The sequence below is a fragment of the Microcaecilia unicolor genome, chromosome 11 (genome assembly GCF_901765095.1).
Source record: "Microcaecilia unicolor chromosome 11, aMicUni1.1, whole genome shotgun sequence".
In the NCBI taxonomy this organism is placed as follows: Eukaryota; Metazoa; Chordata; class Amphibia; order Gymnophiona; family Siphonopidae; genus Microcaecilia; species Microcaecilia unicolor.
Window position 1 is genome coordinate 75,232,808 of NC_044041.1, and position 21,236 is coordinate 75,254,043.

Genomic DNA, 21,236 nt, shown 5'->3' on the forward strand with positions numbered 1-21,236 from the left:
TCGCATCACAATGTTCCATTATAGCAAAGAGCTAGAGAGGACTGCATAATCTGAACCATTCTAGTTTTATATTCTTAATTCTCATCCTCAGTAAACTCTTCTTATTGCAGTTCATGATCTGAAGGGCTTGGGTTATGAGAAAGGAAAGCCTGTGGGACTTGTGGGTGTGACGGAGTTGTCAGAGGCACAGAGGAACAGCTGAAGGAGCAGCAGGAGGTAATGCACATAGGCCAACAGTGACACGTTAGGAGTTAGAGCACCAGAACCTGGAAATTCATCTATAAACCTCAGTCCCTTCATCTGTCTCTCTTGCTGAAGTGGGGGAAGAGTTGAGAAAGTGCACTGATCTTTTCCTTACTCTTCCTTGAAGAGTCACTCTCTGCTGTGATGCATCCCAGACTTAGTTGCATTCTTGTGCTTGTCGCAGTGCTGATTTTGGACAGCAACTGACCTCCAGAAGGGTGACTGATTAATGTGTATCCACCCACATAACCCCTAAACTAGGTGCTTTGTAGAACTGCAGGAAAGATGGTGGAAGTTGTCATTTTTGTCTCTGTTTGGAATCAGGTATGCTCTGTTTCTTTTCCTCTCCACATAGATGCAGCAGATGTATGACATGATCATGAAACATAAGCGTGCCATGCAGGAGGTGCAGGTGATGTGGGAGAAGGCCCTGAAGCAGCACCAGCATGATTATGACAGTGATGAGGAGGTAGATGAGCTTGGTACCTGGGAGCACCGGCTGCGTCGGATGGAGATGGAGAAAACTCGAGGTGAGTCCAAGCATAACACCAAGCAACTGGGTGTGACTAATATATTCTAAACAGAGCAATGGAAGAAGGGGTTATCCAAATAGGGTGCACAGGTTTAATTTCCAGGAGAAAACTTTTTTTTTTTTAACCAAAAAATGAAATTTCAAGGAGTCAGCAGCATGTATACCAAGATAAAAGTGGTCTTTGAGCTAAAAATCTGAATGAGTAAAGATTTTGCGAAGGTTCCTACTTCACAGTAGAGGCCGACCAAATTTTGCTTTCTGTTATGGTGCCAAAACTGGTCCTCAATCATTTTTCTGCCTGGTTTCAGTTTTGGCTGAAAGGTTATTTTAAATTTCGACTATGTTTTTAGTTTATCAGTCGAAAATGACCATTTCCTTAGCATCCCTCCGGACCGGCCCAGGATTGGACTGATGGGTTGTGCACGCCTTCCAGCAGGTGGAGACTGAGAAAAAATTGTGACTCTAGCTAGCCAATAAGAGCCCTGGTCATGTGACCGTAGCCTCAGTATTTTCTCAGTCTCCCAGCAGGTAGGAAGTGAGCCCATTAGTCTCTCTTTGTTGCCTTTCAGCCTTTTTTCTCTATATTTTGGCTTTATTCTGCTTTTATTCTGTGCCACAGGAATTCTTTGGAGGCTTGTTAGGATTTGTTTTCAGCTTTATTAGCTTTCAGCCTCAGGGGTGTCACACTCGGGTGTCCTGGGTCCCTCCCCCTTTTCCTCCCCACCTCCCTTATAATAATATTTCAATTTCTGAGGGAAGGGTTGCCCTTTTGATTAGCAAAGGGATTTTACCTTTGGGAGAGGCAGCCAGATGTAAAAAAGAAAAGAAAAAAGAAAATTACAATAATAAGCATTGTGTCCCCATTTATTGAACGAGCAGGCAGCTCTGGTTACTGTCAGTTGTATGTGGTGTAGTAGTTTAGCAATTTAAAACGAATGGAAAGTAAGCATAACTTTTCTTACCTTCTTCTTGCTGCCCTGACTGTTTGGTTTTTCGGGAGTGATTTGTTTTTTTCTTTAAGCGCTATTTTCTTTGATAAAGTGGGGCCTTTCTTAAAAAAAAAAAAAAAAAAAAAGAGTTTCGGCATGAATCGAGTACGCACGTGAGTGACCGACATGTCCGAAAAACGTAAGCGCTGCGCCGTCTGTCAGCATCGGGGAGTTTCCTCTTCGGGCGCTTCTAAGTATTGTACAGCGCTAGTGGGAACTTCAGGTCCTGTTCTTCCTTTGGCGGTTCAGTCAGCTGTTTCGGCGTCTTCTTCCTCCATCGTGCTCTGATCCAGTAGTTGCGGAGGAGTCAGGCGCGACACCGGGACAGCGATTTTGCCGCGAATGGCGGCCATTTTGAATCCGTCTTCGCCATCCCAGACGCAGCCTGCAGTGCTCACTGTTCCAAATTTGGACATTTTTTTCTTCAGGAGATCTGATACAGGCTGGGCCTACTCAGGCAGGGGGTTTTCCTCCTGAGTTTGTGCTCCAGATGTACCAGGCTTTTTTGCTGCAGAAGGGTGGGTCATCAGCTGAGCCAAGTACTTCGTTTACATCTGCTCCTCCTTCCCCTAAGAGATCTAGGGAAGGAGCTTTGCAGGGATATTTTTGGTCAGATCTTGATCAGGAAATGCCCTTCTTAGAAGAGGAGGAAGATCTGGCGGAACATGTCTGGGAGGATTCCTCTTCTACAGATCCTGAGGCTAGTGCTTTTGCTCAAGGAGAAGATCCTTCTGTAGCCAGAGTTTTCCATAAGGATGATTTGCAGGACCTCATTTCTATGGTCTCTCTACTTTGAACGTTGAAGAGCTCCCGCCAGCCTCAGAGGTCCGTAAGGTCGATTTCTTGATTAAGGGCTCTAGATTTGCTTCCAAAACTTTTCCCATGCACCAAGACATTTGGAATGTTATTAAAGCGCAATGGGAGGTCCCAGATGCGGCTTTTCGTCCGACCAGAGCTATGTCTCGTCTCTATCTGGTTCCAGAAGCGGATAGGGCTAAAGGTGCCGGTTGTGGATGCTGTGGTGTCGGCAGTTACTAAGCGTAATACGGTCCCCATAGAGGCTCTTCGTGATGTTCAGGACAGACAACTGGATTCTCTGCTCAGGAATAGTTTGTTTCTTCCTTGGCAGTGCAGGCTGCCATTTGTGGTTCCTTAGTGGCTAGAGCCTGTTTCAGGTGGGCAGAGAGAGTCCTGGACAGGAGTTTGGATGATCTTCAAACTATCGATCTAGAGGTAGCTAAGATTGAAACGGGGGCGGCTTTCCTGGCGGATGCCCTGTATGATTTGTTGCGAGCATTTTCTAAGTCTTTGACTTTGGGGGTCGCTGCTCGCCGATCTCTGTGGTTGAAAGGTTGGTCGGCGGACCGCGGCTTCCAAGTCAAAGTTGAGCAAGTTTCCTTTTAAAGGTTCTTTTTTTGTTTGGTGAAGAATTGGATAAATTGGTTAATTCCTCAGGAGATGCTAAAGTTCCTCGCCTACCGCAAGATAGGCCTCGTCTGTCCAGTCGAGGTTCTTTGTTTGGTAGAGGTTCAGTGAGAGGTTTCCGTAGGTTTCAAGCTGGTCGGGGTTTTCAACCTCAGAGGTCTCGTTTTTTTCAACAGAACTCAGTCCTTTCGGGGTTCTCGCAGAGGAGCAGTCTTCTCCAACGCGGGTTTTCGATCCCAGACACGTTCTACCCAATGAAGGTGCGAGGGCCTCTCCTCTGGTCCCTGTCGGAGCTCGTCTTTCTCAGTTCTGTCAGAGGTGGGCCCACATCACTTCAGATCAGTGGGTCTTGGAAGTTATTCAAGACCGTTATGCCGTAGAGTTCGCAAGGCCTATTTCAGACGCCTTTCTGGAGTCTCCCTGCCGCTCTCCTCTCAAGGCAAGGGCGGTTCGAGACACTCTACAGATGCTCTTAGATCTTCAGGCTATCTGTCCAGTCCCTCCTTCCGAGTACAGGCAAGGCCGGTATTCCATTTACTTGTAGTTCCCAAAAAGGAGGACTCTCTTCGCCCTATTTTAGATCTCAAGGCTGTCAATCATGCTCTCAGAGTCACAAGCTTTCGTATGGAGACCCTTCGTTCTGTCATAGTGGCAGTTCGTCAGGGAGAGTATTTGACAGCCTTGGATCTCACAGAGGCCTATTTACATTTTCCTATTCGTCCGGCTCACCACAAGTTCTTGCGCTTTGCGATTCTAGGACAGCATTACCAGTTTCGCGCTCTGCCCTTTGGTCTAGCAACCGCTCCTCGCACTTTTACCAAAGTTATGGTCGTGGTAGCCGCGGCCCTCAGAAAAGAAGGGATTCTTGTTCACCCATATTTAGACGATTGGTTAATCAGAGCGAAGTCTTATCAGGAGAGTTGTCGCGTCACAGGCCGAGTGATGGAGTTCTTGCAGTCCCTAGGTTGGGTGGTAAATGTAGCCAAGAGTCGATTAGTTCCATCTCAGTCTTTGGAGTATTTGGGCGTCACCTTCGACACGGCACGGGACCGAGTCTTTCTGCCGCAGGCCAGGATTGTAAAGCTCCAGTCTCAGATACGGAGTTTACTTCAAAAGAAGCGTCCATGTGCTCAAGATTATCTTCAGGTTCTCGGTTCCATGGCGGCCACTATAGAGGTAGTGCCCTGGGCCAGGGATCATATGTGGCCCCTTCTGTCCTGGTGGTCCTCTCAGAGGGATTCGCTTCTGATGCGATTGGCTCTCCGCAACCGAGAATGCAGCTCTCTATTTTGGTGGCTACAGATGAAGAATCCCACTGTAGGGATGCCTTTGGATTCGCCTCGGTGGATACCGTTAACGACAGATGCCAGTCTCCGAGGTTGGGGAGCTCATTGCCTAGGCAGATGGACCCAGGGTCTCTGGTCTCAACTGGAAGTAGTTCAATCGATCAACTTTTTGGAGACCAGGGCGATCCGGTTAGCTCTGCAGCACTTCAGTTATCTCCTGAAAGGCAAAGCGGTGCGAGTTCTTTCTGACAATGCCTCGGCAGTGGCCTATATCAACCGCCAGGGAGGAACGAGATGCCGTCTCTTGTGTCGGGAGTTGGAGAGTCTCCTTGCGTGGACGGAGATTCACCTCACGGCCATTTCAGCATCGCATGTAGCAGGTGTGGAGAATGTTCAAGCCGACTTTCTCAGTCGCCACACCCTCTATCCAGGAGAATGGGCTCTCAGCGATCATGCGTTTCTGTTGATAGTGGGGCGCTGGGGCACTCCAGTTCTAGATCTTTTCGCCACCGGTCTCAACTCAAAAGTCCCTCAATTCTTCAGTTGCTGAAGGGATGCAAGAGCAGCAGGGGTAGACGCTCTCTTGCAAAAGTGGCCCTCCGACCTTCTTTACGCATTTCCTCCTTGGCCGCTAATAGGTCATCTCCTACAGTGGATCGAGGAACACGGAGGACCAGTAATTTTGGTGGCAGCAGACTGGCCTCGACGTCCTTGGTACGCGGATCTGCAACGTCTGTCGGTCAAGTCTCCTTTTTGGCTTCCAATTCACAAGACTTTGCTGGTACAAGGGCCAGTTCCACATCCAGACCCGGCTCGATTTTGTCTTATGGCTTGGCTCTTGAACGAGCCCGTTTAGCTAAGCGGGGTTTTTCAGCGCCAGTAATTTCCACCATGCTTCGTTCGGTCTTGTCGGCGCTCCACTTCTCTGAACTATATTCACACTTGGAGAATTTTTGAGGCTTGGTGTGCAGAGGCTGGCATTCTTCCTTTTCGGGCGTCCGTGGCTCAAATGTTAGATTTCTACAGTGAGGTTTTGATAAAGGGCTGTCTCTTTCTTCTCTTAAGGTGCAAGCGGAAGCCCTCTCCTGTTTCAGAGGTCGGATTCGGGGTAAATCTTTGGCCAGTCTTCCCGATGTGGCCCGGTTTTTGAAGGGACTCAGCCTTCTTTGTCCTCCGGTAAGATCAGTCTTTCCATCCTGGGATCTTAATCTGGTTCTTTCGACTCTGACAAAACCCCCATTTGAAACTTTGCGGGCATGTTGTTTGAAGGATTTGACGCTTAAGACGGTGTTTTTGGTGGCTATTGCGTCTGCTAGGAGGGTCTCGGAGTTGCAAGCTTTTTATGTAGATCCCCATTTCTGGAATTTTCTAAAGAGCGAGTGGTTCTTCGTCCAGTCCCTTCCTTTTTGCCTAAGGTGTTTTCTCGATTTCATCTGTCCCAGTCAGTTTTTCTTCCTGTTCTGGGATCGGCCTCAGGGACGCAGGAGCAGAGACAGTTACATACTCTGGATGTTAAGAGAGTGTTTAAACGATATCTCACAGTTACCGAGGATTTTCGTCGCACGGACCGTCTTTTTCTTCTATTGGCCGGTTCCCGTAAGGGGTTGTCGGCTTCGAAGCCCACGTTGTCTAGGTGGATCAAAGAGATAATTACGTCAGCCTACCTTTTGGCAGGTAAAGCAGTCCCGGACTCTGTTAAAGCTCATTCAACTAGAGGGCAAGCAGTGTCCTGGGCCGAGTGTTCCTTGGTGCCGCCGGCGGAGATTTGTAAGGCAGCAACTTGGTCTTCTCTCCATTCATTTTCTAAACATTACAGACTTGATGTTCAGTGTCGGCAGGAGGCAGTCTTTGCGTCGCGTGTACTTTCAGCGGATTTGCTGGGGCCCCTCCCGTAGGACTACTGCTTTGTTACGTCCCATCAGTCCAATCCTGGGCCGTTCCGGAGGGATGCTAAGGAAGGAGAAATTAGACCTTACCTGCTAATTTGCTTTCCTTTAATCCCTCCGGACCAGCCCAGGCCCCTCCCATGTTCTATCTTTCTGTCTAGGTTTGTATGTTCAGTTGTTTGCAGAGATGTGTTCCATTGTTGGCAGAGCTGTTTTTTGCTAGTTAAAAAAGACAAAAGACGAATGAATGTTTTAAGGCCATACCGCTTTTCTGGTAAGGGTGGTTGGTGAGCCATTACAGTTAGGCCATACCGATACTCTGGTAAGGGTTATCAGTGAGCCATTATGATAAGGCCATACCGCTGCTCTGGTGAGAGTTGTCGGTGAGCCTTTGAGCACGTTTTCAAGAGTGCTCCCTGGTTGCTTGAATTCCTTGGGGCACAGATGGTATTCTTCTTCTTCTTTCTGCTTTGTTATTCAAATATTGAGGCTACGGTCACATGACCAGGGCTCTTATTGGCTAGCTAGAGTCACAGTTTTTTCTCAGTCTCCACCTGCTGGAAGGCGTGCACAACCCATCAGTCCAATCGATCCGAAGGGATTAAAGGAAAGCAAATTAGCAGGTAAGGTCTAATTTCTCCGTGTTTTCAGTGGAAGCGGAAAATTGTGCTATGCTCAATTTGTCTCCCCCCCCCCCCCCCCCCCCCAATCGCCCTCATTGGGTCTTACATTCCCTGGTGGTCTAGGAGTGTAGTTGGGGCAGGAGCGATCAATCCAGTTACTCCTTCCCATTCCAGCTCAACTCTTAAAATGGTTACTGTGACTAGGGCATCATTCCTGCCCTGACTACACCAATGCAGTTATGAGCTTGCACTATAGTTTATATGGTAAATAGAGTGCTCCAGATAAGTGCTTTTGATATAAACTTTTAGCAGGAATTTAAGTCTAAATTTGGGATGATAAGGTCTTGAGGAATTAACCTCTCTGTGGAGTTATGAGGTCAGCTGTCACTCTGAGTGTTGCACAAAGTCAGCTACTATAGCAAGGTGGCTTCTAGTTTGTTTTCATTAGCTTTGGTCCATGTTGTTTGTGTGGTGGCTGTTTTGCTTGGAGGTAAAAATAGTCTTCTATTATTAAATTGTTATATGCTGGTTTGGATACTGTGGCTTTAGCAGAGAGATTCAGACTGCAAGCTCTGGTGTAGAGAGTTGCACGGGGACAGAAATCTAACTCGTCCCCGTGGGGAAGCTAATCCGTCCCCGCCTGAAGTAATTTTCCCTGCCCTTGCCGTGCCGCAGTCACCTTGACCCCTTCCCAAGAAAGCCAGATTCTATAAGCAGTAAAAATACTAGTAAAGTAACATAAATAATTTTCTTTCCGTATTCTGCTAAATACGAAATTAAGATAAGCATATCCATGAACAGTATGTCCCCCGTACCAATCTTTTTTCCCTCTTCCCTGCACCCACCCACACTCCCTCCACCCTTTTTACTAAGGAGGGTAGCTAAAACAGGAGACATGGTGAGCCTATCTAGTCCGTTATTTGGGCTGAAGCCAGTAGACGGAGATTGACGCCACACTGGTTCTCTCAAAATAATAGCAAACGCTATTGAAAGCAATAGCAAAAAGATGATTAGAAATAAGAGACTTTTTTTTTAAACATTTATATCACATATTATACCAAGCAAATTATGTTCAATGTAGCTTACATGTGAAAATACAGTGAGATAGAATAATAGGATTAAGTTATATCATGGGAGCAAGTAGATGGATAGGTCTGAAACGTTTAACAAAGTTGAGATTAGCATATATACCCAACTGGGCATTTAAAAAAAAAAAGGCAAGTGCATTTTTATAATATACTACTGCAGTCCACAAAACAAAAGGAGCAAGTTCCCACATGCCATCCCGTTTTCTTTTGATGTAGGCACAGGAAAAAAAAATATTGTAAAATCTCCTAGGTTTCAGTCTAATTCATGTTTAATGTGTGATATAAATGCCATAAATAAGTAAATAGATAGATAGAAACTCTGAATGTTGAGCACCTGATTATCATAACATGAAATCTGTTTTAATGGCCCTTTACCAGGAGAAAAAAATCTCTGCATGAATACAACAGCACTAGGATGTCCCTTTAATCAGCCCCTCCAAATGACACGTTGATTATGATTTATAACAAATTACTACTCTACCTATAAAAAGTTATTCCTTTATTATACATCCGTGTGCACAAGCCAGCATGTTTGAAAATCTGAAATGAAATAAAAATTCCACCAACAATAAAGAACAACGTGGATGCAGCAGCTCATAGGTTTGCTTGCTTTGTTTTGAATGCACAGGGGTCTGGCTGCTTGAGGAAGGGGAAACAGATATCCTTGGGGTTTTTTTTAACATTACCCTCCCACCCACCCACATATTCCAGACCCCTCCTCCAGCCCAGGGTACTCTCCCAGCACATACCTCAAGCCACCCTGATGGTCTAGTGGATTTTTCGGGGCATGAAAGATCCCCCCCGTCTTTCCTGCCCGCTAAGCTGACTCTCTTGTTGCCACATCGTCTTTAAAATGGCTGCCGAGGCTTCCAGCGGTGGACTCTTAAGATTTCAGCTGGCAGCAAGAGAGTCAGACCAGGGATCTTTCCTGCCCCAAAGTATCCACTAAACCACCAGGATGGCCTGTGGTATGTGTCGGTGAGGCACCCTGCGGCTCGGGGTAGGAGAAGCAAAGCTCGGATCGCTGTGCATTTCCGTGGGGACCCCTCAAGATCTGGGTCCATCCCCATGGAACTGGAGGGGATCTGTGCAGGAATTCTGCCATCCCTGCTCATGTGCAGCTCTCTACTCTGGTGGCTGTAACTGGTTCATATACAACCAAACTTGAGTTTTCGGTTCGGTTTTGGCCCAAAATTTTCAGACTGTTTCAGTGGCAGTTTCAGTCAAAACTGAAAAAAGCAGTTTCGGTCAGCCTCTACTTCACAGGAAAGTTCATGAAGGACTGTTGTAGAAGATTGTGCACTGGAATGGGAAAACGGAGTCCTGGATTGCAGCTGTTGCCCTCCATTAACCCCTTTCCCCTATGGAAAGTAGTTGAACAGTGTCCAGTCTTCATCTTCTGCAAGGCTTCACATCTTGGATCTGGCTGCTTGATTGGCAGCAAGTTGCACCATTTTGAAGAACGAGTAGTGCACCTTTTTGACTTTTTAAGTACTGTTTTCTTAGCAACCCTCCAGACCGGTCAAAACGCTTGGGTTATGCACGCCTGCCAGCAGAGGGAAACTGAGAGCATCTGAATTTGGACACTGTATATGTGTCCTATACAGAACTCCAACCAGCCAGTATTCCTTAGTCTCCAGCAGAGGGTAGACGTGCAGCCTGACCACTCTGGTAGGCCGTAGGGGGTATTTTGGGTACTCTGTGTTTGTTTTGGGGAGCTTTCTTCTTCTCTTGAGTTTTAAACACTAAATAAAAAGCCCTATGTCTGGTCCCTTGAAGGTGGGGCCCCGTCTCCCCTTGAGGTGTTAAACCCAGGTGGCCAGGTCCCTCCCCCTTCTGTCCTCTCTGTTGGAGTGGACAGCTGTTTACCTTGGCTGCCGTGTCAGGGCCTTAGTCAGCCTTCAGCAACGGGACTCAAGCACTAAAAAAAAAAGAGAGAAAACAAGCACCGGGCAGAGTGCTGGTGCCTTTGGCTGTTCGGGAGAGCAGTAGGGGAGGTTGTTTTCATTGTTTTGGAGCCGGGTCATGTCTTTCCTCCCTCCTGTTTCTTACCAATGTTGACAAGTGCAAAGTGATGCATGTGGGTAAGAGGAACCCGAATTATAGCTACGTCTTGCAAGGTTCCGCGTTAGGAGTTACGGATCAAGAAAGGGATCTGGGTGTCGTCGTCGATGATACGCTGAAACCTTCTGCTCAGTGTGCTGCTGCGGCTAGGAAAGCGAATAGAATGTTGGGTGTTATTAGGAAGGGTATGGAGTCCAGGTGTGCGGATGTTATAATGCCGTTGTATCGCTCCATGGTGCGACCGCACCTGGAGTATTGTGTTCAGTACTGGTCTCCGTATCTCAAAAAAGATATAGTAGAATTGGAAAAGGTACAGCGAAGGGCGACGAAAATGATAGTGGGGATGGGACGACTTTCCTATGAAGAGAGGCTGAGAAGGCTAGGGCTTTTCAGCTTGGAGAAGAGACGGCTGAGGGGAGATATGATAGAAGTGTATAAAATAATGAGTGGAATGGAGCGGGTGGATGTGAAGCGACTGTTCACGCTATCCAAAAATACTAGGACTAGAGGGCATGAGTTGAAGCTACAGTGTGGTAAATTTAAAACGAATCGGAGAAAATTTTTCTTCACCCAACGTGTAATTAGACTCTGGAATTCGTTGCCGGAGAACGTGGTACGGGCGGTTAGCTTGACGGAGTTTAAAAAGGGGTTAGATAGATTCCTAAAGGACAAGTCCATAGACCGCTATTAAATGGACTTGGAAAAATTCCGCATTTTTAGGTATAACTTGTCTGGAATGTTTTTACGTTTGGGGAGCGTGCCAGGTGCCCTTGACCTGGATTGGCCACTGTCGGTGACAGGATGCTGGGCTAGATGGACCTTTGGTCTTTCCCAGTATGGCACTACTTATGTACCACGTTGATGTGTGTGGCCAAACTCCTTTGCTGCCACTCTTGTGCGCGCTGAGGCGCCTGAGATACAGTGTTGGCTTTGTGGAGAGCCGAAGTCATCTTCGGCACCGCCCGACTTGACCGCAGAGCGGTGCTGGAACGGCTGGGACAGAGGCTGTCCTGCAGATGGATTCAGCGGCGGCAATCCCGATTTTGGCGGGAAGTGACGCCATCTTGGATTCTTCCTGTGCTGCAGGTCCAACTTCAGTTGTTGCAGGAAGATTTTTTGTCAGGTCCTGCTTTGGCCAGTGAGTGCTCAGAAGGGATGGGTTATCCTCCTGAGTTTGCTTTGGACCTTATATCAGGCCTGGAAGACAGGGCCGGCCCTGGCCAATGCTCCCGATGGGGGAGCTGGTTTGGTGGTGGCAAAAAGACCTCGACTGGGCTGAGGATCTGGAGGCTGTTTCCCTTCCGGGCTCGGAAGAGGCTCTTAGTCATCTCGAGGAGGAAGATTCCCTGGAGTCAGCTCAGGAAAAGGATATCTTGCTGCCCGGGGAGAACCCTTCTGTGGTCAGAATTTTTCACAGAGATGAGTTAGCAGAGTTAATAGACCAGGTGTCTTCTACGCTTAAGTTTGAACCCGAGACGACTCCCACGAGGAATACTAAGCAGGTAGATTCTTTGGTTAAAGGGATTTGGCGTCCTCCACGGTCTTTCCCTATGAATAAGGATCTTAGGGTGATGGTATTGCAGGAGTGGATTTCTCCATATACCCCTTGTAAAGTGGCTGGTACTATGGCTAGGCTTTACCTTCTCCCTGAGGAGGCTAGGGATTCCCTCAAGCCTCCCACTGTGGACATGGTGGTAACGGCGGTGACTAAAGTGACAGCAATTCTGGTAGTTGGTGGTGCGGCTCTCCGTGACCCCCAGGATAGGGATTCCCTCAAGCCTCCCACTGTGGACAAGGTGGTAACGGCAGTGACTAAAGCGACGGCAATTCCAGTAGTTGGTGGTGCGGCTCTCCGTGGCCCCCAGGATAGGGATTCCCTCAAGCCTCCCACTGTGGATGCAGTGGTAACGGTGGTGACTAAAGCGACAGCAATTCCGGTAGTTGGTGGTGTGGCTCTCTAACTCCCAGGGTAGGAAGTTAGTCTTTCCTTACGTGTAGCTTTAATTTATTGGCTCTAGCGCTGCAAGCGTCCGTTTGTGGGGGCCTAGTGGCTTGCACTTGCTTTCGCTGGGCGGAGGGGCTCTTGGAGATTTGGTTTTGGACAGGGATGTGTTGGTGCAGGAGTTAGCCGTTGGAGGTGGGCTCTTCATTCTTGGCTGATGCCCTTCATGACTTGCTATGGGCTTCAGCAAAGAATGTCCTTTGTAGTTGCTGCCCGGCAGGCGCTTTGGCTACGGGGCTGGGCTGCGGACGCAGCCTCTACATTCAAGTTGTGTTTGCTTCCCTTTAAAGGTTCCATGCTCTGGAGGAGTTGAATAAGCTAGTGCGTGGTTGGATAGGCTAAAATTCCTCGGCTTCTGGAGGTTCAGCCTAAGCTGGCTGTTATTGAGAGGCTAGGCATTATATGCTAGGTAGATCTGGAGGAGCTCCCAGAGGTTGGTTTTTTCAGCGGATGCAGCCTTTTCGGGGCGGCATCGTGGAGGGTGCAACCCCACCTCAGGAGCTTCCAGGTCAGTGAGCAGTTCTCAATGAAGGTACGTGCAACACTTCTATCAGCTGACAGCGCGTTATTTTGCATTTTTCCAAAAGAGAGGAGACAAACAGAATATTCGGATAACAAGCATATTTTCTTCAGTGTAGTATTTTACACTGCAACACTAGAGATTGATCAAGACCCCTGAGGCAGGCCTTAGAGCCGAAACACGGCCGTGTTGGGTCATCATTTAGTATGATAGACTTCTTTTGTTATCCTCCTCAGATTGTCCTCACTTTTTTTTCCCTGTCTCACGTTTCCGTGAGGTTTTTTACCTCTTTTTTTTTTTTTTCAATCTGTGGACCAAGGTGCACGTGAGGCCACTACAGCAAGCTCTTCTGTATCGCTGGTCTCCGCAGAGGCAGGATTTGGAGGAGCAGTTGCCCCTGTTGGGGGTCCCCTGCCACTGTCTTCAGTGGTGGCTTTCCACACCTCATCTAGAGAAGGGCATGCCTCTGGAGCCTCCAGAGTGGATAGTGGTCTCCACGAATGCCAGTCTAGTGGGCTGGGAGGCTCACTATCTCGGGCAGGTGGTTCATGGCTGTTGGTCGACAGAGGAGATGTGAACGATCCAATTAGCTCCAGAGTCCTTCCAGCTGCTGCGAATTGGCAGAGCTGTAAGGGTTCTCTTTGCCAACACCGTGGCTTAGGTCATTCGGCAGGGGGGCACAAAGAGTCAGGCGGTCACAGAAGAGATGGCATTGTTGGTGCGCTGGGTGGAATCTCATCTTCAGGATCTCTCTGCAGTGCCGGCGAGGACAATGTGCGAGCAGACTTTCTGAGCAGACACACTCGAGATTCCGGTGAGTGGTCTGTTCGATCGGTTTTCGACCGCATCATGTTAAAATGGAGTCTGCCTCAAGTGGATCTAATTGCAACAGCTGACAATGCTCAGGTGCCACGTTACTTCAGTCGTTAAAGGGATCCTCGTTCCGAGAGGATCAATGCATTGGTTTTTCTGTGGCTGCCTCAGGTGTTGCTTTACGTGTTTCCACTGTGCCCCTGTGTGGTTTGGGTGGTTCAGTGGATCGAGCTACACGGATCGGGGGTTCTGGATGCTCCAAACTGGCTGAGTCATCCTTGGTAAGGAGAGTTGATACGTCTGGCAGTGTAGGATCCGTTGCTGTTGCATGGGGAGATGGGCTTGTATCAGGGTTGTATCATGATACCCGACCCATCTCCATTCTCGCTTACAGCTTGGCTCTTGAGAGGGATCAGTTAAGGAGGAAAGGTTATTCTAAAGTAATTTCTACTATGCTGCAGTCGCATAAGCGGTCTACCTCTTTGGCCTATGTGAGAGTGTGGCGTATTTTTGAAATCCGGTGTCAAGGTCAGTTTTATTGGCCTTTGCATGCTTCAATCGCAAAGATTTTGAAGTTTCTTCAGGATGGCTCTGAAAGTCCAGGGAGTGTCCTTGGCTTCTTCACCAGATGTGGCCCGTTTTCTGCGTGAGGTGAAGCTTCTTAGGCCCCATGGTGTCCGTGGATGCGCCTTTCAAACTGCTGGAGGCGAGCACCTGTAAAGATCTTAAAGATGGTGTTTTGGTTACCATTTCTTTCGCACAAAGGATTTCTGAGTTGCAGGCTTTGTCCTTTCTTGTCCTTTTCCAAGGAGAAGATTTTGCTGAAACCAGTTCCATCCTTTCTGCCCAAGGTTGTTTGAGACTTTCAGTTGATCTCCTTGCCGTTTCTGGGGAAATAGAGCAGGGGATTCGACTCAACGTCGCTTAGTGAAATTGGATGTGAAAAGTTTTGTGGCATCTGAGGAGGACGCAGGACTTTCATACTTCGGATAGATTGTTTGTTCCTTATGGAGGTCCTAAGAAGGGAGCGGCTGCCTCCAAGGCGACTCTAGCCCGGTGGCTGAAGGAGGTGATTGCTTCAGCTTATTTGCTCAAGGGTCGCAATGTGTCTGTGGTTAAGTCCACATTCCACTAGGGGGTTGGCTTCCTCCTGGGCTGAGAGCAGTTTATTCCATCACAGGACACTAGCAGAGCGGTGGTGTGGTGGTCTTTGCATTCTTTTGTGAAACATTATAGAATCAATGTGCAGGCGAAAGAGGATGCTGGTTTTGGAGCGGTGGTTTTGACGTCTGGTTTTCGGGCTAATTTTCTTTCCTCTAGACCAGGGATAGGCAACTCTGGTCCTCGAGAGCCGCAGACAGGAGTTGCCTACCCCTGCTCTAGACCCTCCAGACCAGTCAAGAGCCCACCCTGTGTTTCATTATGGTGTTGTTTCTTGTGTTTGAGCCTGAGTTTGCTGTGGTTGTTTACTAGTACGCATGTGTACAATTCCTGTCAAAAGAAACCAGGTCTAGTTTCTGGTGGAAGACTGGTGCAGGTCATGTCGCTGGTTGCGCTCTTTCTGCGGAAGCACAGGTAATTTTGTGGGGAGTCAAAGTACAGGGTTCTAGGGTGTTTATTTCTTCATTTCTTTCTCTGCTTGGTTATCTGTGTACTGGCTGGTTAGGGTTCTGCACAGGACAGATATACAGTGTCCAAATTCAGGTATTCTCAGTCTCCCTCTGCTGGTGTAGGCATGCATAACCCAAGCGTCTTGACCAGTCTGGAGGGCGTAGAGGAAAGGAAATTAGCAGGTAAGGCCTAATTTCACCTTTTTGTTTTATCTCTTCTGTTTGACTGTCCTACAGACTCGCCATTCTGTGAAAAGGTGTGCTCCCTGCTGTTCACTCTTGCCAGATAAAAAATGTTTTTGTGGTTTTTGGCTCTTTTTCTTGGTTTCCTTGCATCTTTCTAGTATTTTCTCTGATTTTCAAAGAGCAGCAGCAGAGGGGGAGACTTCTTCACTAAAGAAGAGGGGTCCTTACTTTCTCTATCTGCCTTGCAGAATGGGCGGAACAGCTGACTGAAATGGGACACGGGAAGCACTTCATTGGAGACTTCCTGCCACCTGATGAGTTGGAACGGTTCATGGAGACATTCAAGGCACTGAAGGTATGTGTGTCCGCACTACTATAGAACAGCACACCCCGACACCCTGCTGTAGCTCACTGAGAGCTGTGTCAAATAATGTCAATCTCTCCATACTGATCAGATGAGAGCAAGTTGCTTATACCCTCAAAACACACTTCTTTTGCACTAGCTGAAAATGCATGCATTTGTCAGCACTTCTAAACAAAAAGAGACCAATTTCACTTAGATTTTCCTACTTATTTGGTGTGTTTGGGGACGGGGGACGGCTCGTTTCAATCCCCATTGCCTCGAGCTCACCCCGGTTCCACCCTACTCATCAGATAGCATGAGTGGTGAGCAGTAACTACTGCCATTGTGAGTTAGAGGGAGAGAGTGTCTGAAGTGCCCCTGTTCATCATATTCATGGAATGTGTTTATCTGCTTTCCCTGCCAAGTCATGTCTCTTACATTACACTCTGGCCAAGGGGAGTGCACGCCGTCTCCCGCCCCCCCCCCCCCCCCCCCCAATCACCCTAAATGTGATCAGTGAATGAGTCTTTAGGGAGATATGGACTAGGGCTTGAATTTTGTCTTCCTTTCACATCTTTATACTGCTTTCTCCCATTGCAGGAGGGTCGGGAACCAGATTACTCTGAATACAAGGAGTTCAAGCTGACCATGGAAAACATTGGCTACCAGATGCTGATGAAGATGGGTTGGAAGGAAGGCGACGGGCTGGGCTCTGAGGGACAGGGAATTAAAAATCCTGTTAACAAGTAGGAAACCCGTGTCTTTCTAACACTAAGGACCCTGTGCATGTGTACCTCCATGATTCTGTTCTCAGCTGGGCCTTGTCCCCATTACTTTGGACAGCCATTGTGTTTATGTCCGTGAAAATAGGAGATTGCCTACTTGGAGATCTTGATTTTCCAAGTTAAATGTGTTTTCCCTTGATAGAAAGTAAAGCCTTTATTCATGGGAGGAAGCAAGTTCCATCTTTGCTCTGTCCCATGAATTAAAAAAAAAATCTCATGTATGATTATAGTTTCTGCAGGAATATCAGGGGACTGTGGGATGTTGTCACCAAAGACCATGCTTACAGAGCACTGCCTCCGATCACTGGGAAGGAAGCCTTCACAGCCCTAGAAGGGGGAGAGTATTAATGCCACTATCAAGGCAGTACCTCATGGCCACCAGATCATGATAGCTGTGGTCTTTGCCTTCTAGCTCAAGGATTGCCACTGCACTAAATAACTTTGACTAGGATAGGGTTTAGGGAAAAGAAAATGAACATGAGAGGGCAGAGGAAACGTTTTACTGCAGGCAAAGAACCCTGGATCCTGGGGCAGGTTTCAACTGAGCTGAAAGCACGAAAGATCAGCAGCACACTAACAGCCAGAGGTATGGGAAGAGGGGGATAACACAAGGTGGATGTTTACACATGTTCTCCCAAAGTGAGACTACTTTAGAAGACCCAGTCCTAGCACTTCATTTCTCTTCTCTTCACTAATTCCCTTTTTCCTGTCAATCAGGCTTTATAATTGCTTGGCTTTTAATGCAGAAAATGTGACAACTTTATATTCTGTTGCTTATCTGCTGCATCCCAGCTGTACACACCAGTCTGCAAATCATGTGATGGCCATTAGGTGGTGATGTTGGATCTGACTTAAGTGACTAATATGATTCATACGAATAAGACTAATTTGGCAGATACATGTTCCATGTTTAAACAGCAATAAGTGTCACCATTTTAAAGAATTTTTTCTCAGAGGACAAGCAAGCTTCTATATTCTCACCAAGTGGGTGACGCCGATCTGCATCGTCTGGTCCGGCATTTACCCAAAGCTAAATGAGAGCTTTGTGGAGTGCAAGTGCCTTTCCACTCATCACGCAAATGTAGTCTCCTAAGTTCTTTTTCCACGTGAGGAGAATGTTCTTTTTCTTACCATCTCCTCATTCGCTCGGTCTTAGCTACTTTTTGTGCCTTCCGGCTATTTTTTCGTTTCTTAATTGTGTTCCTGTTGTTGGAACCTCCGTTTTTCTTTTTCTTTAATTTCATTATTTTGCCTGGTTTTGAGTTTCTGTTTTTCCTTCGTCATCAGGCCACTTTTAGGCCCTGACTTCAGCTGTGACTTTCCCTTTCCTTTTTCCGTGCCTTGCCCCTTTTTCAGGCACCATCGTGTCATTTAATTTAGCTGATGAAGATTCCCAGTGGCTTCAAGCGTTGTACCCGGTGCAATTGGACAATATCTGGGAAGGACACCCATTCTCGGTGTCTGCAGTGTCTTGGGCCCAACCATAGTCCTGCTAACTGTGTTCTCCATCTTTGCATGAAGAAGAGGCCTCAGCAAGAGAGGCTTTTTGGAGCTAAGTCCATTTCCTCAATGTTGAGCATTGCACCAGCATTTGGAGTGTCGGTAGTCATGGCTGCTACTAGACCCATAGACACTGGGAGCAGTGAAGCATCAAGGACTGCTTTATGGAGCAGCTGGTATAGGAGCCGACAAAAGAAGGAAAAATTCTAGACTTAGTCTTTAGTGGAGCACATGATCTGGTCCGGGAGGTAATGGTGCTGGGGCCACTCGATAACAGTGATCATAATATGATCAGATTTGATATTAGCTTTGGAGTAAGTATACGCAGGAAATCCAATACATTAGCGTTTAACTTTCAAAAAGGAGACTTTGATAAAATGAGAAGAACGGTGGCTGCGAGGGTCAAAATTTTTCATCAGGCGTGGATGCTGTTCAAAAATACCATCCTGGAAGCCCAGGTCAAATATATTCCGTGTATTAAAAAAGGAGGACAGAAGACCAAATGATAGGCGGCATGGTTAAAAAGTGAGGTGAAGGAAGCTATTACAGCTAAAAAAAAATCCTTTAGAAAATGGAAGAAGGAACCGACTGCAAATAATAAGAAACAACATAAGGAATGTCAAGTCGAAGGCAAAGAGGGACTTTGAAAAAAAGATTGTGTTGGAGGCAAAAACACATGGTAAAATTTTTTTTTAGGTACATTAAAAGCAGGAAGCCAACAAAAGAATCGGACCACTAGATGACTGAGGGATAAAAGAGGCGATCAGGGAAGACAAAGCCATAGCAAAGAGATTAAATGAATTCTTTGCTTCAGTCTTCACCAAAGAAGATTTGGTAGAGATACTGGTGCCACAAATGGTATTCAAAGCTGGCGAGTTGGAGAAACAGAATGAAATCTGTATAAACCTGGAGGATGTAATGGGGCAATTAGATAAATTGAAGAGTAGCAAATCTCCTGGACTGGATGGGATCCATCCCAGAGTACTGATAGAATTGAAAAATGAATTTGCAGAACTATTAGTAATATGTAATTTATCTTTAAAATCTAGCCTGGTACCGGAAGATTGGAAGGTGGCCAGTGTAACGCCGATTTTTTTTTTTTTTTAAGGTTCCAGAGGAGATCCGGGAAATTATAGACCGGTGAGCCTGACGTCGGTGCCGGGTAAAATGATAGAGACTATTATAAAGAACAAAATTACAGAGCATATTCAAAAGCATGGATTAATGAGACAAAGCCCACATGGATTTAGTGAAGGGAAATCGTTCCTCACATTCTTTGAAAGGGTGAACAAACATGTGGATAAAGGTGAGCCAGTTGATATTGTGTATCTGGATTTTCAGAAGGCGTTTAACAAAGTACCTCATGAAAGACTTCAGAGGAAATTGGAGAGTCATGGGATAGGAGGTAGTGTCCTATTGTGGATTAAAAATTGGTTAAAAGATAGAAAACGGAGAGAATGGATTAAATGGTCAGTATTCTCAATGGAGAAGGGTAGTTAGTGGGGTTCCCCAGGGGTCTGTGCTGGGACTGCTGCTTTTTAACATATTTATAAATGACCTAGAGATGGGAGTAACTAGTGAGGTAATTAAATTTGCTGACAACACAAAGTTATACAAAGTTGTTAAATTGCAAGGGAATTGTGAAAAATTACAAGAGGACCTTGGGAGACTGGGCGTCTAAATGGCAGATGATGTTTAATGTGAGCAAGTGCAAAGTGATGCACGTGGGAAAGAGGAACCCGAATTATAGCTACGTCATGCAAGGTTCCACGTTAGGAGTCACAGACCTCTTAGAAAGGGATCTAGGTGTCATCGTTGATGATACATTGAAACCTTCTGATCAGTGTGCTGCAGTGGCTAAGAAAGCAATTAGAATGGTAGGTATTATTAGGAAAAGAATGAAAAACAAAAATGAGTACATTATAATGCCTTTGTATCGCTCCATGGTGCGACTGCACCTTGAATATTGTGTTCAATTCTAGTCGCCGCATCTCAAAAAAGATATAGTGGAATTAGAAAAGGTGCAGAGAAGGGCGACGAAAATGATAAAGGTGATGGGATGATTTCCCTATGAGGAAAAGCTAAAGCGGCTAGGGTTCTTCAGCTTGGAGAAAAGACGGCTGAGGGGGAGATATGATAGAGGGCTATAAAATGATGAGTGGAATGGAAAGGGTAAATGTGAAGCATCTGTTTACTCTTTCCAAAAATACTAGGACTAGGGGGCATTCAATGAAGCTACAAAGTAAATTTAAAACAAATTGGAGAAAATATTTCTTCACTCAGGGTGTAATTAAACTCTGGAATTCTTTGCCAGAGAATGTGGTAAAGGTGGTTAGTTTAGCAGGATTTAAAAAAGGTTTGGATGGCTTCCTAAAGGAATAGTCTATAGACCATTATTAAAATGGACTTGGGGAAAATCCACTGATAAGCAGCATAAAATGTTGTACTTGTTTGGGATCTTGCCAGGTATTCGTGACCTGGATTTACCACTGTTGGAAACAGGGTGCTAGGCTTGATGGACCTTTGGTCTGTCCCAGTATGGCAATGCTTATGTATTTATGAGTGGGTCTCCACCCACCTCAAGGCCTCCTGCTTCAAGGGGCCTCCGGGATCGTCCATTGTTAGACCTGAACCGACGTGAGGATTTGATGTCTTCCTCTGCACCGAGGAGCCTTTGTAACATGCTTCGAGTGAAGGCAAAGAAGCATCGTTATTGGTCACCCTCGACACATGATGTCGGGGCGTTGAAGGATTCGGTATCCATGAAGCTTCTGCGCAAGGAGAACTGTTCCCCCTCCATACAAGAGGTACCTATGTGCCTGTCTCATAGCAGCCAAGATTCAGCTCCTGTGTCAACCCCAGTGGTTTTGCAACCTGTGCCTCCACCAGCACCTTAGCTTTTCCCAGTGTTGGCCCTCAATGAGTGCATCCGGGCCTTGCTCCCTGAGCTACTGGATGGCCTTATGCAATGGTGTGCATCGTCATTGGGGGTGCTTGCGCCTAACCTGCCTCCTGTTACGACCCTGCTTTGTGTCGTGCAGCCTCTAGCGCCACTTGCAGCCCTGGTGTCGACTGCCACCTAAGCCGGCACAGCCTCGACATTGGTGAAGGAATCTTCGCTGGAGTCGAGACGGGAATCGACTTCTCGATGCTGCTCTCAAGGACGTGGGTCCTCGGCACTGAAGGAGGTTCGTTGTCGACAGTCCCATTGGGAGATACTGTCTGACACCAAAAAGGAGTGCTCATAGGATTCAGAGGAAGATCCCAGGTACTTTTCTTCGGACGAGTCTTTAGGGATTCCCTCTGAACCCTCCCCTCCACCTGAAAGAAGAAAGTCTCCG

The 21,236-nt window shown here is 46.9% G+C and overlaps 1 protein-coding gene across 1 annotated transcript in view; it reads left to right on the forward strand.

Annotated features, from left to right (window-relative positions):
- SUGP1 (SURP and G-patch domain containing 1) overlaps nucleotides 1-21,236 on the forward strand; it is an 88,870-nt gene that overhangs the window by 56,113 nt on the left and 11,521 nt on the right. Inside the window, 5 exon segments of the mRNA XM_030219740.1 lie at nucleotides 111-191; nucleotides 194-216; nucleotides 599-773; nucleotides 15,516-15,622; nucleotides 16,211-16,356. Coding sequence (XP_030075600.1) covers nucleotides 111-191; nucleotides 194-216; nucleotides 599-773; nucleotides 15,516-15,622; nucleotides 16,211-16,356 — 532 coding nt within the window.